We start from the raw sequence: 13,843 nt of genomic DNA, 5'->3' as shown, positions 1-13,843 counted from the left end.
TGGTGTTCTCTTCTCTTCCAGTGAAAAGACTAGCTGTTAACTTGTCTTAATGCAGAGGTGCTCATCAAAGGTGTAAATTTGTCAGATGTAACCTTATCATGGTGAGTGGCTGTGACCTTTTCTTTTCTTCCTCAGACCTTAAATGCTTTGACGCAAGCAGGAGTTGCTGCGGGAGAGGCAGAGGACTCCCAAGGGGTTTCCGCGAAAGTGCTAGACTGTGACACCATAACACAGGTGAAGGAGAAAATTCTAGATCAGATCTATAAAGGGACGCCATACTGTCACCGACCAGACCCAGACACCCTGGACCTCGGTGAGCAGAACTCCTTGGTGCCAAAACTCAGTCAGGAAGTGGAAGAGTGGAGTCATTTACTGTCTGTGCACAGCACCGTGGCATGCATGACATTAGTCATTCTCTGCTGAGTGTGCAGAGTCCCAACAATCTTGCGTTCTAGCTGTGGACCCAACACAGCATGATGCTGGAGGGAGATTAACAACAGGAGGGGTGGGACGGAGGTAGTTGGGGACCAGCCTCTGCAGTTCTGTGGTGTGTGTTCTTTGCTAGGCCTGGCCTGTGGCAGCGAGTTGTACAAGGGGATGCAGGAAAATAAGCTTAGGGAGTGCATGGGAGAGGAGGATAATTGCAGTGCAGTTCCAAGGCCGTGGTCATGGACTGGTGGCTGCTGCTGCTGCCAGGAAAGTCAATGGCAGCACCCCAATAACATCTGTCAGGGAGAATCCTGCCCACAGGTTAGGAAAGTTAGGATTTGCATTAAGGCAGGAAAAAACACTCTATTCTCCCTCTTCATTCTTGTTCAGAAAGAGATGAGCAGTGGTGATGTTTACAGATGAGCACATGCTGGGGAAATAGCTGATTATAAGCAATATAGGTGCCTGCTTGGGGTCAGAATCATGTGCTTCAAGGGCCACAATCTGACAGAATGCATATGAACTTGGCCAGTGCTGGATGAGACACCTGGGATGCCAGAAAGTAGGTTGTCCCTAGGCTCCAGCTGCAAAGACTCAGCATTGCTATAGGCACTTGTTCACTTATGCTGTCAGTGAAATAGCACAGCTGAAGATTAGCAAGGATCAGAGGGTGTGAAACAAGGGAACTGGCAGGTCAAAGCAAGAGAGCGATTTCCTCAATGCTGTGCTGAGGCAACACCATTGCTAGACCCAGGTTTTGGTATTTGCTTTTCCAGGAGAATGGCAAGTGCAAAGAATTTTGATTTATCCTGGAGTTGGAAAACAAACCTTGTAGAGTTTTTAAAAGCTTAGCATATTTGGCTTGTTGAAAAGAAAGTTGAGATGTGAGTTCATGCCTTTATAAAGGGGGGAGGAATCTGACAGTAAAGGCTTTCTGGTCTTAAAATCTGAAATTCTACAGACTTCTCCAAGGTGACAGATAGACCAAGCTGGTAAATGATGACTTTCTATTCAGGACAGTTGAACCTGAGGTGGTCTGTGAAGAGTTCCAGGTGGAAATTTTGTTACTGAATAACTGGTTAAAAAAATCCTAGTGTGAATAAATACAAAAAATTTACATGTACTAGAACATTGGCTTTTAGAGTAGTATGATGATGTGATCTTTGTTCCTTTCTTTATAGGTTCCTAACATTCAGATTGCTTTCCTGACCAGTGCTGAATTGATGTTCTCATTGAGCTGTCTATTATAACCTCAAATTCTCATTTCTGATGGATTAAAGATGCTTGAAAACCCTTTGTTATATATAACTTTTTTCTAGTTGTTTTTCTCCAGTATGCATTGTTTCATTACTATTTTTTTTTTTTGTTTAATAGTAATCTGCCACCTTATCAACTAGTCAGTCAGTATTGTGGGGTCCTTCTGCACTTAGCTGCGTCTTTACTGCCAGGAATAAATCCACACTGTCAATGCAGTGATCTTCTCCTTATCCTACTGCAGTCTGCTATGCTTCTCTCAAACGTGCTGGCCAGTGGTGCTTGCATTTCAGATTTTGTTTCATTCTTGAACGTCCTTCTTGCACTTCATATTCCATTCCCTAGGGGAAGAAGCGATTTGCCCTTCCTGTATTACCTCTGATGCTGAGCAGGACAGGAAGAGATGACTACAACGAACAGGGAGGCCAGTGGCATGCAGGTTTTCCTAGATGAATGTTCAGGTTCTCTGCTTGGAAGTGAGGTTGAAAATGTAATATGCTCTTGTCAAACTCTGTAGCTGTGGAGCTAGGTTTGATTCTCTTTTCAAACTCTTCAGCACTGTGACAGCACTTAATCTGGAACTGCAGACAGGGAGAGGAAAAACAGGTGTGCACCTACTGGGCCTCTTTCCCCAGTGATCATGGCACAGAAAGCACAGGAAGGGTGTTGGTGTCCCTTGGGACCTTAGTTTCTTAGGTTTTTAGGACAAGAACAAGCTGCTGTGAAGTTCCAGGGACTCTGGGAGAAACTTGCCAACCTCTTACACTACTGTGAGAGATGCGGGTAACGGGTACATTGCCTTTTCCTAGAATGTATCTACTTGAGCGTGACGTTAGTCTACTCTGGCTTAAGGTTCCACTAGTCAGGACCGAAGCACAGTAGATTTTAGAGATGCCTCAGCTTTCTTAGTAAACAGTTTATCTTTTTACTTTCTCTGTTTTGATTGTAGAGTGGAGATCAGGGCTGGCAGGTCATCTGATACTGTCTGATGAAGACGTGACGTCTGTCATTCAAGGAACTTGGAAACGCCTGAACACACTTCAGCATTACAAGGTCAGACCTCGGAGTCTTCCTCTGCTTTTTTTCACTCTCCCTCTCTGTACATAGTTGTGCTCTATTTGTGGCTCTGGCTCCTGTTGGATTGCTGTCAAAGGGTTGGAGCTTTTTTGCAGCAGCATAGTCAGCTTATGTCTGGGCTGAGGGCTGTGCTTTAACTTCTCAACCAGTGTAGCCCCCTCCACATCCTATGCCTGGGAGCTGGGTGGGTCTAGAGCTTGGGAGGAGACACACAGCTTCATGCCTGGTAGTTGGTGCAGTGAAGGCAAGGCTGCTGGGTCTGTTAGTGTTCCAGTCCAAAGCAGTTAGCAGGCGGCAGTGCACTCACTGTGGTGTAGCTTCTAGCACTGGGAAGTAATTTTTAACTACCTTGCACCAATATGTCACACGTTGTCGTAGTATGTTCTGGATGTGAATGACCTCAGCCCCTGACAGCGATTATATTATCGCCTTCGTTGTTCTATACGCCTCAGGCTTTTTTAATCAGTACAGAGAAAACTCTCCCAGCATAGGGAATAGCAGTGATGATACCCCGAAGTTTGTTCCATCACTGCTTCTAATAAGTGGAAATTATAAGAATTCAATAATGCTAATTCACAGAGTGTGAATCACAGAGTGTGTTCAGTCTGTTGTACTCTACAAGCACTTACCTGTTGCACTGCTGAGAAACATGCTGTGTTTTGAATGATGATTTTTGCTTATGAGCAGGTGCCTGATGGAGCAACTGTAGCACTGGTCCCACGCCTGACCAAGCATATCCATAGGGAAAATCAGGATTACATCCCAGGAGAAAGTGAGTCTGATGTCACATTCTCAGAAAATGATTTCACAGCACCTGCCAGTTAGTGAGGCAAAACTTTTGCCATAGCCCTAGCTTTTTGCTGATACTAGATAGAAGATTGCTGTGCAGCTTGAACCCTTATAGTGTTGCCAGGCAATTGAAACCCTGGGTGGGTGAGATGAGAGAAAAGCAAAAGGTTGAAAAAACAGAGGAAAGTGAGGTTGGCATGAAAATGCAAGATCAATGGAATTTTCTAGACCTGACTCTAGGGCTTATTTCAGTCTGTAGCTTGTAGGAAATGGTGGGACCCTAGGCAGTTACCTCATTGCTTGTCATAAGATACAGAATCACAGAATGGGTAAGGTTGGAAGGGACCTCTGGAGATCATCTAGTCCAACCTCCCTACTCAAGCAGGGCCACCTAGAGCAGGTTAGAGAGGGTTGCACCAGGCAGGTTTTGAATATCTTCAGGGAAGGAGACTCCACAACCTCCCTGAGCAACCTGTTCCAGTGCTCTGTCATTCTCGCAGTGAAGAAAATCCCCCTCACGGTCAGGCGGAACTTCCTGTGCTTCAATTTCTGCCCATAGCCTCTTGTCCTGTCGCACGGGACAGCTGAGAAGAGTTTGGCCCCGTACCCCTGACACCCTCCCTTCAGGTACTTATCCACATTGATCAGATCCCCCCTCAGTCTTCTCTTCCCCAGGCTGAAGAGGCCCAGCTCTCGCAGCCATTCCTCAGAGGGCAGGTGCTCCAGCCCTCTGATCATCCCTGTAGCCCTACACTCTCTGCAGTAGCTCCATGTCTCTCTTGTACTGGGGAGCCCAGAACTGGACACAGTACTGGAGATGAGGCCTCCCCAGGGCTGAGCAGAGGGGCAGGATCACCTCCCTCAACCTGTTGGCAACAGTCTTCCCAATGCACCCCAGGATACCATTGGCCTTCTTGGCCACAAGGGCACATTGCTGGCTCAGGGTCAGCTTGTCATCCACCAGCACTGCCAGATCCTTCTCTGCAGAGCTGCTCTCCAGCAGGTCAGCCCCCAGCTTGTACTGGTGCATGGAGTTATTTTTCCCTAGGTGCAGGACTTTGCACTTGCCCTTGTTGAACCTCATGAGGTTCCTCTCCGCCCAACTCTCCAGTTAGCTCCCTCGATTTTTCTGTGATGCAAGGCACAATAGCCTCAGGTTGCAGCTTGAGAGGTTCGAACTGGACATAAGGAAGTCTTCAGCAAAAGGCGGTGCTGCCTTGAAACAGACAACCAGGAGTGGAGAGAGCTCCATCTGGAGAAATTTCCAAGACCTTGAAGTTGTTAGATGGACAAAGGGATAGCAACCTGACCTAGTGCTAGCAATAGGTATATTCTGTGCAGGAGGCTGGATAGAGATCTCCAGATGTTTCTTCCCAGTAGTGTTTCTGCTGTGCTGTGAATTCTTTCCCCCCTCCTTGGGAGGGGGGTGTTACAGTGGAGCTCAGGCAAGTGAGAGGTCTGACGCTAATCTGCAAATAATTGTTTTGTTTCAGAAACACCGATGCTGGAGGATGCAGATGAAGGTGGAATAAAACTTTGGCACCTGGTAAAACCAACAGAAGAGCCAGAGCTCCCCAAGCACCGTCGTGGGAGCTTACGAGACAGAGAACGAGCCAAGGCAATCCCGGAGATCTATCTGACACGTCTGCTCTCTATGAAGGTGAGAAGTGCAGCTGTTGCTGCATTGGAGATCTTGCCCTCCCTCGTAGCCCCCTGCCAGATTACAGAGATGTATATGCAGAAGAGCCCCTTTGCCTGGGTTGATGCACTTGCTGTTTGATTTTCTTCAGATCCCAGCAGCACAGTAGCCAACTCTTGCTCCTACTAATGGAGTAAGCTTTGCAGGACCTCTAAGAGAGTGAGAAATAGCTTTATTCCTGTGTCCACCCACTGTTTGTCTTTGTGGGCCCCACTGTGAAAGGCAGGTGTCCTGCAGCAATGTCCACTATGCTGTCATGTCTGCCCATCTTCTACCCTACCCAGGACCAAGAGTGACCTGTCACCTGCTGCAGCAAGATAATACTAATAGTACCTACCTGCCATGTACAGATTCAACTGCAGTCATAAATCAGGCATAATGTCCTCTTTCATTCCCTTTTTTGTTTTATTTCAGTGTAAAGGTTTAAAAACAAAATTGACCCCAGAATTTGTCCTTTGGTGCTCTATCCTTGAGGAAAAGTCTGCTTCAGCATCCAGGTTCCTCAGTGGTGTCCTGCTTGCAGTAGCACAATTCCTCGAGGAACAGCCCAGTGACTTTGTCAGGTGGTGCCTGTGTTCTGCTCCCAGTTATTGAACATCCTCCTGGTGCTGAGCAAAACTCTTCTTGTTCATACGTCTGACTGAACACAGGTGTTGGTGGTCAGCAGTCCCTTCTCTGCTAGTCATTCAGTGCCTTTCCTTCATGTTGTGGGCTCTCTCCTCTGTAGCAAGTCCTGTTAACTGCTCTTGTAGCCTGCAATGGCTCCTCTCCGTGTGTCCCCTGATCATGTACTTCTCCTTGGACTCTGCTACAGAAAGCTCTGGGGCCTTGTTTCTTCTTCACTGCTCCCTGCAGTGGATATGAGGTAGCTTTGGATAGAGAGTGGAGGTTGCTGAGCAGAGCACGGTAACCTCTTACATGTTTGAGGCCTGGAGTCTCCTTTCCTCAGCTTATGCTGACTCTCCTGTTTGGTTCTCCACAGGGGACCCTGCAGAAGTTTGTGGATGACTTGTTCCAGGTGATCCTCAGTACCAACCGCCCTGTCCCTCTGGCTGTCAAATATTTCTTTGACTTGCTGGATGAGCAGGCAATACATTATGGTATTGCAGACCCTGAAACGATCCATATCTGGAAGACAAACAGGTACGGTGTTTCTCTGGGCCCTGGAGAAAGTACTGCTAGTCTGTTTAGATTGCACAGATGTGAAGTGACGTCCACTTTTGTCAGCACTGATGAGGAGCAGAATGGGGGGGTGCAAGGCAGCAAAGCACAATGTGAAAAGCTGTTTTTATTGAGATGGCAAAGGTGGGAGGTGAAAAACAGTAGCATGAGCAGCACCATAACTTCCTCTCTGCTGGTATCTTGTCATGTTTGTCTTCCCCACAGCCTGCCCCTGCGGTTTTGGATCAACATCATTAAGAACCCCCAGTTTGTCTTTGATGTGCAGACATCAGATAATGTAGATGCTGTGCTCCTGGTCATTGCACAGACCTTCATGGACTCCTGTACAATTGCTGACCATAAGTTGGGACGGGTAAGTATGGAGGTAAAAGAGAGCATGGATAGCACCGTCTGAGCAGTGCTGCTCCAGGCAGACAGTAGTGTCATCTTAATTTCAGTGGGACAGTAGGCTGAGGTCCCTTCCCTGCTCCCACGTGCCCCTTGAGTGATTCATGGGGACTCTTGTGAAGAGAGGAGGAAGGAGCTGGTTTTGTTTAGCCTGCTGAAGAAGTTGAGGTGTTTTAATTGCAGCCTGTAGCTACTTGAGAGACAGCCAGGCTCTTGCTGGTTGTGGTAAACTGCATAAACAAGTCACAGATTGCATCTAAAGAGGTTCAGGTTGGCTATCAGGAAAAACTTTCTACACCCACCTTCTCCTTGCTGAGGGTGGAGCATCCCTGCACATTCATAGGGAGGCTCTGCTGTCACTGGAGGGTCTCAAGATTCAGCTAGACAAAGCCACAGAAAACATGATTTCACTCTGACAGACCAGATTCAAGTGGGAGGTCAGACTAGAGATCCCAGAGGTCCCTTCACATACATGTCTTGTGATTCCTCAGACTGTGTTACTAAAAGGGAATCTAGCAGTTGAAGTGTCCTTCTGTGCAGAGGACAAAAATTCCCTACCCCCAATGAATGATGCAGAATAGTGGGCTAAGTCTAACCCACAGCATGGTGAAGGGTTTTTCTTGTAACCAATTCTGTTTTGGATATTTGAGGACTCTCCAATCAATAAGCTGCTTTATGCCCGGGACATTCCTCGCTACAAGCAGATGGTGGAAAGGTGAGCAGTGAATGCGTGTGGAGTCATGGTTTGAGTAACAAGGAGGAGACCAGGAGAAACAACGTAGTAACTGACTGTTTGCTACTGTGTAGGTATTATGCGGACATTCGTCAAACCATCTCTGCCAGTGACCAGGAGATGAACTCTGCCCTGGCTGAGCTGTCACGGGTAAATAGAAATATTTATTTCAGAAATCACCCTGGCCTATTACCTGTACGTATATGAGAAAGTTAACAGTACAAAAATCGGATGTTCTAGCTGAATCCACTCAGCTAGCACTGAAGAGAAAAGTGTCAGGGCAAGGATTACATGTGACTTTTCCTTCTCTAGGAACCGCTAGTGAGTTCCCTTTCCTGTTACTTTGTGCTGGGTTTAGTGATTCTGGCACATTCTCTTACGAGTTGTGGGGACACGCAGTTTGGGAGAATAGCTAACTGAAGATCTTGGCTAACTGGCTCTCTTTATTTAGAATTACTCAAGTGACCTCAATTCCCTGGTGGCTCTACATGAATTGTACAAATACATCAATAAGTACTATGACCAGGTGAGTGTGTCTCCAGTACAAACATGCTATTTTCTTTCTTGTCATGTGTTGGTGAACTGATAAGTTTAGATTGGCAAGCTTATTCTGCTTCCCATCCAATTAAAAGGTAATGATGATAATTTAAAGCAGTTGGACTACTAAAACACTGTGTTTTGCTTTATTTATCATAAGTTTGTTTTATTCTCATCAATCTTGGAATGAGTTTAGCATTCCTTTTCCACTATTGAGTTCATATTTTATTAGAACTAACCTGGAATACTTATTTTATGGGTAAATTATACATTTGAGTTGAATTACTGCATGCCCACTCTAGTCTAGAGCATGCTGGATTCCAGCTTGGGGCGCTCTACACTGTGCTCCTCTGTGTGCTGTAGCTGCGCGTGGAGTTGAGTTGTTTGAGTGTTACGCGCTGGAGGAAGGCTGCCAGTGAGCTCTGTCTCGTTGCAGATCATTACTGCCTTGGAGGAAGACCCAACGGCACAAAAGATGCAGCTCGGATATAGACTGCAACAGATTGCAGCAGCTGTGGAGAATAAAGTCACAGATTTGTGACACAGACAGACTGATGCTCTCACCGGGCTGAACAGGGACAGTGCTCTTCCTAGCTATACGCAGGGTGTCCTGCTGCCATCGGAACCAGACTCTCCAAGGAACCGGCGGGTGACGTGAACAGGGATGGCCAAGGCGGTACAAAGTACAAGCGTCCTTGCATCTCAGAGAATATTTTTTTACAGTTTTCTCTTTTTAAAAGCAAAACAAAACAAAAAAAACTTAGGATTTCCTATGATCCAGAATGTCAGGGGGACCAGACATCTCCTGCCTGCAGATGTTATGTGAATGTGCCAAGTTTCCAAGCCACATTTTTGAAGAGCCAGGTGATGATGCCAAGCACCATGTCTGCAGAGGCCTTGGCCTCATGTGGAAACGCCTGCCTGTGCTGGAGACTCCCCTGCTGCAGCTGCTCATTTTAGCACTGCAGCTGTGACCAGCTGTGTCGCCCCTGGCAGGCAGGCCGGTGTGGAGCCAGTAGCTCTGCTGGCTCCCTGAGGTCTCTATCTGGACCAGGAGGGACGCAGGAGACTTTCCCAGGCTGATGGCCATGCTAACCTCTGCATGGACCTCAGGCTGTACACACCAGTGAGTGCTCCTACAGTATGCCACCTGAGAAACATCCTTGCAGCAATGTTCCCACTGGTTCTGCATACTGGATGCAGAAAGGGGAGAGACTGATAGTGAAGGTCTCTTGCTCCCAAATATTCTGGTCTCTGATAGCTTGTGTGGAAACCCAGCTTGGATGTAACACATTCACCAGCATACATGCTTGCCCAGATACCTACTATAAATGGACACTGCACACTCGCCCTCTCGCTCAGGACAATTTTAGCATGTGAGGAGTAGGCAGCCTGGCCTACCTTGGTCTCCACTGACCCAGCTCTGGTTCAGTCTCCCTGGTTCCCTGTGGTCAGAAGTTGCCCTGCTCTTTGGAAAGCACAACAAACGCCTTGTGCCATTTCCCCTTCCTTTGGTGTCTAGCTGTTCTGCTGCTCTAAACTGGACTTGTAAATACTCTCAGAAAGATAACGTATTTAAATGCTAAAGGAGAATGTTTAACTTTGTGGCTTTGAGACAAAGCTTTTCTTGGAGAAGCATCTCTGTGCACTTCTACTGACAAACGTCTGTCAGCACTGGAGCAGAGTTTTCTCCACTGCTTTGTCTGTAGGGATAACTCTCAGATGTCTCCACTGTCACAACAGCAGCTCGCTCTCCCCACAGCTTCGTTCTAGGCTTAGCTGTGTGTTCCTCTCTTAGGCTTACCGTACACCTTATTCACAGGTTCATTTCCCAAACTGTGGCACGTAGAAGGGCTGGTTGGTGAGCTGTGAACTCAAAGAAGCCATGAAGCACAACTGCATTGCTCCTGAAGAGCATCAAGTGTCCTGCAAATGGGAATGATTTGAAGGCGAAAGGAGAAGCTGGAGCCAGCGTTTGCGCAGTTAGTTGCCAGGCTGTCCCTGAGCAGCTCTTCTCTATTCCCTCATGGAGAGTGCTCAGGGTGGGTCCTCTGCCCTTTTGGGAGTGACTTTCTATTTTAAAGAGCGCCCTGCTCTCATCTCCCTGCTGAGTCCGGGCTGACATCTTGCTTGCCTGGGACAGATTGTGCACAGGGGGAAGTAGGCAGGCCTGATTTTCCATCGCTAAGTCGCCTTAGCTGGCAACTGTACAGGCCCAGAGGGACCAGAGCTAAAAGGGCAGGATCATGTCCCTGCTGCCGTGTTTGCATTACGGACAGCAGCACTCCCAGACCTGTCACGTCAGCCACGTGGTGTTGTGCTGTTGTGAAATTGTTCTCTGAGCAATATGATGAGGTAGTGTTGGCCTCTGTTCCTATAAACCCCCATGCCACAAAACCGGCTCTCCTATGCGCCCCCCTCAGCAGTATTCCCAGGTATTCCTGCATGTCCTGTGTGCCCAGAGTACAACCGCTGTCCCCAGCCTGCCTACTGCTCGTGTGCTGCTGCATGGAGCAACTGAGCACATCTTGCGCAGAGCTGTGTGCGAGCTGGCTGGCCTCGGTCATGCGAAAAGGGGAGGCCAGAGTTCACCTGCCTCACTTCTCCCTGGTGGGCACTGATTTGGGGGTCTCTCCTGGCTGATCACCCCTTATCAGGAAACAGGTGGGAACGTAACATCTCTGAAATAGAGCTCAGTCTCAACCAAAATCTGATGAGTTAGTCAGCAAGCCCAAAAGATAGGTGGAGGAAAGGACTGGCAGATGAGAGAAAGCAAATAGAAGGCAATTTCCTAAAGCCTGTTTCCTTAGGAAACCAAAGAAGGTAATCCCTTGGTTTGAGGCAGGTGTAGGTAAATGAAGGAATGAAGAAAGGGTCAGTGGCAACATAGTGTTGTCCCACCTCTGTGTTGACGAGCAGGCTGCCAGCTCGGCAGCAAGGCTTTGTTTGTGACCTCTTCAGCCGACCGAGTTTCTGCCAGGAGCCGTCGGTATCGGCTGCGTATGTGGCTCTGCAGAATGTTTAGGCCTTCCTCGTTTTGCAAAACCGTCTCTGTGCTCTCCTAGCATGGTGTTGCATGGGGCCTAATTCCGGGCCACCTCACCTCAGCAAAGGGAGGAAGACTCGGGGGCGTTCCTAGAATCACGGCACCAAGAACCGGGGTGTCTCCTGCTCCCCTTTGGCAGCTCGCTCAGTCCTGCAGGGTGTTCTTCGGCGTTGCCTGCTCTGGTCAGGTGGGGCTGTGCCGACAGCCCAGCCTCTGCCCACGCACGCCGAGTGCGCCTTAGCGTAGGGGAGCTCCACATCCCCTTTACTTCTCAGCAGCCCTCGTGGATGTTGGAAACAATTTCTGTTCTGAGTCTTATCTGTGAACGTCCACTTCTACTAGAGCAATAATCAGAACTTAAATCACTTAAATTTAGCTCTATTATTTAACATCTCTAGTTTGTCCTTGTAGAGCTGAGCAGGATGCGGGGCCCAGCTCAGGTGCAGCGAGGGTGGAAAGCTGGTAGTGCCCATCTCTTCCGGTCCGTCTGCCCTTGGTGTTGTAGATACCAGCATCCTCCTCCGCTGCAGACGCACTTAGGTCCCCTTGGCAGGATCAACTTGGATGTTCAGGCACGGCCCCTTTCTCTCCGTCCACGCCCCTCTCGTGTGGCAGAATCCACTACTACAACAGGGTTAGGTTGCATTTAAATTTGCACAAAACAGTGTTTATTATTAAGTTCCCTAGGGTAGGGAAGACTAATATATTTATTTCTCGTAATCCTTCCAGTTTTCTTCCAGTCTCTGCCTGATTCCGTGACCAGTTGGTCAGACGCTCCGGAGGTGGCTGCTGCTTCTGATTGAAGAACAGTCCTCTCTGGAGTTTATTTTTCTCGCAGGTAGCAAGTTCTGGGGGGCACCGGCTGACAGTGCCCTGCCGCAGCCGCCGTCATCTTTCTGCAGGACGGTGAGCGCTGCAGCAGGATGTCACTCTCTAAATACTCTGAAAGATACTCCTGAATGACAGAAACTATCTAGATTTTGTACTGCAGTCAGAGGAAGAAAGCTGCATCCGCCGGGGTCTGGGTGAAACGCCGAGAGCTGAAGTTACCAGTGTTAAGAGACAGATCCATTAGTGTATTTCGGTGTCTGTCTCCTGTTGGCGCGACCAAGAGCAGGTGGCACCCACAAGGTGCAGTGTGGGAGCACTTGCTTTTACCTGCCTGGGGGCAAACTTAAGCTGCAGCTGGAAGTTTTTCTTTACTGTTTTTTTTTTATTATTATTATTAATATTTGTAAACATGACAGCTGCTTTTTTTTTTCCTACTACTTTTAACAAAAATGAGGGGGATTCTTGGATCCTGCTGCCTCGGTGGAATGCCATTTCTTTCTCAAAGTTTGCCCCAGTTGCAGTGAAATGCTGCTTTTTTTTGGGGGGGGGGTGCCTTTCTTTTTGGGATGTTTCTTTTGGTTTCCAGAACACCCGGTGCGTTTTGCTCTATTCTTCTGTCTCCTAGTCCTCTGTCCCAGGGACTGTATCCTCCCCCAGTCTCGTAACTTGGTGTCTCTCCCTCTGTTACGGTTTGGTTGTGTCTGACCTGCATTTATGCCCTGCCAGATCTTGAGTTCTGCTCTGAGCACCTGAGGTACTGTCTTTCTCAAATTGGAATTAATAATTAATATAAAAAGCTTGAAAAATCTGAATTTTGTTACATAGTGTAATAACTGTTTGTAGATACTGTTCTGAGATGTAGGAATCTATTGGTGATAAAAGAGGTTTTGTCTGTAAATAATCAGTTTAGAGTCCAAATGATTTTAATAAAGAGAATTCTTACCCAATAATTCAATAAATTTTAATATACAACCTGAGTGTCACGCTTGTGTTGCCAGACGATGCAGTTGTTGAGACTGCGTTCACCTTTTCTGCGTAAACTCATTCCTTTTGGGCATCGGGACCGGGAGACTCGCGCCCGGAGCGCGGGCTTGTCCCTCTCCTCTGGGGGAAAGCAGCTGCCTTCGCTTTGGGGCGACTCCGTGCCACCTCCTGGTGGGCGGCTCCTCTGGGCGGCCAGAAGTTTTACGGCAAGGAGCTTCGTGGCACCTCTCCGCCATTCAGGGCCGGTCCCGGCTGCGCTCCCTGGCCGAGCTCCCTCGGACCTTTGCCAGCGGAGTTTCGCGTGCTGTCTGCTTCGGCACGGGGCGGCAGCGCCTCCGGCCCCGCTCCGTGCTCTGCGGCCCCCGCGGGGTGCGTGGCAGCCCTCCCGCCAGCCCGAACGCTCCTTCCCGACGGGGCGCCTTTGCCCCCCTCGCTCGGTGTTTTCAGCACCGGGGCAGGCAGGCGAGAGGACGGGGCGCGGGAAAGGGCAGAGGCGCTCCGCAAGGCGCCCGTTTTGCGTTGGCAGCGGGCGGCTGCAGCAGCGCTGCTCGCAGGCAGCGCCCGCCCTTCGCCCGGGCGACGGGAACGCGGGAGGCGCAGTCCGAGGGCCCCAGCGGGGGGGGAAGGTCCCGGGCAGGCCGAGCTCTGCTGCGGGGCAGACGTGCGAAGTGCTCTTACCGCATCCTCAGCGTCGCGCGGGTGCCGGGACGCCCGGTCCCGGCTCGGCGGGGGCAGAGCTGCTGGGCGAGCGTGGCGCAGGGAGGACGCCCCGCGCTCCGGCTGCTCCGCGTGGGCGGGCTGCTTCCCGCTGCCGCGGGCCCCGGCTGACGCCGCAAACCGCCCTTTCCACGTTGCAGCTCTTAGGTGGCCTAGCCAAAGCGCTGGCCGCTGTCGC

General features: G+C 49.3%; 1 protein-coding gene across 2 annotated transcripts in view; it reads left to right on the top strand.

The window, feature by feature from the left end:
- The window catches only part of PLXNB1 (plexin B1), a 66,857-nt gene extending 53,921 nt beyond the window's left edge, over positions 1-12,936 (top strand). For both annotated transcript variants that reach the window (XM_062585962.1, XM_062585961.1), the window contains 10 exons: positions 136-313; positions 2,633-2,736; positions 3,448-3,532; positions 5,043-5,209; positions 6,231-6,391; positions 6,635-6,782; positions 7,468-7,532; positions 7,625-7,700; positions 8,002-8,076; positions 8,524-12,936. In XM_062585962.1, coding sequence (XP_062441946.1) covers positions 136-313; positions 2,633-2,736; positions 3,448-3,532; positions 5,043-5,209; positions 6,231-6,391; positions 6,635-6,782; positions 7,468-7,532; positions 7,625-7,700; positions 8,002-8,076; positions 8,524-8,628 — 1,164 coding nt within the window. In that variant the 3' untranslated portion in view covers positions 8,629-12,936. The remainder of the gene's footprint in view (positions 1-135; positions 314-2,632; positions 2,737-3,447; positions 3,533-5,042; positions 5,210-6,230; positions 6,392-6,634; positions 6,783-7,467; positions 7,533-7,624; positions 7,701-8,001; positions 8,077-8,523) is intronic.
- Positions 12,937-13,843: the final 907 nt, after the last annotated feature.

Source organism: Rhea pennata, chromosome 12 (assembly GCF_028389875.1).
Source record: "Rhea pennata isolate bPtePen1 chromosome 12, bPtePen1.pri, whole genome shotgun sequence".
Lineage (NCBI taxonomy): Eukaryota > Metazoa > Chordata > Aves > Rheiformes > Rheidae > Rhea > Rhea pennata.
The sequence above is the reverse complement of the archived record's forward strand: the minus strand, read 5'-3'. Positions and strand labels throughout refer to the sequence as shown.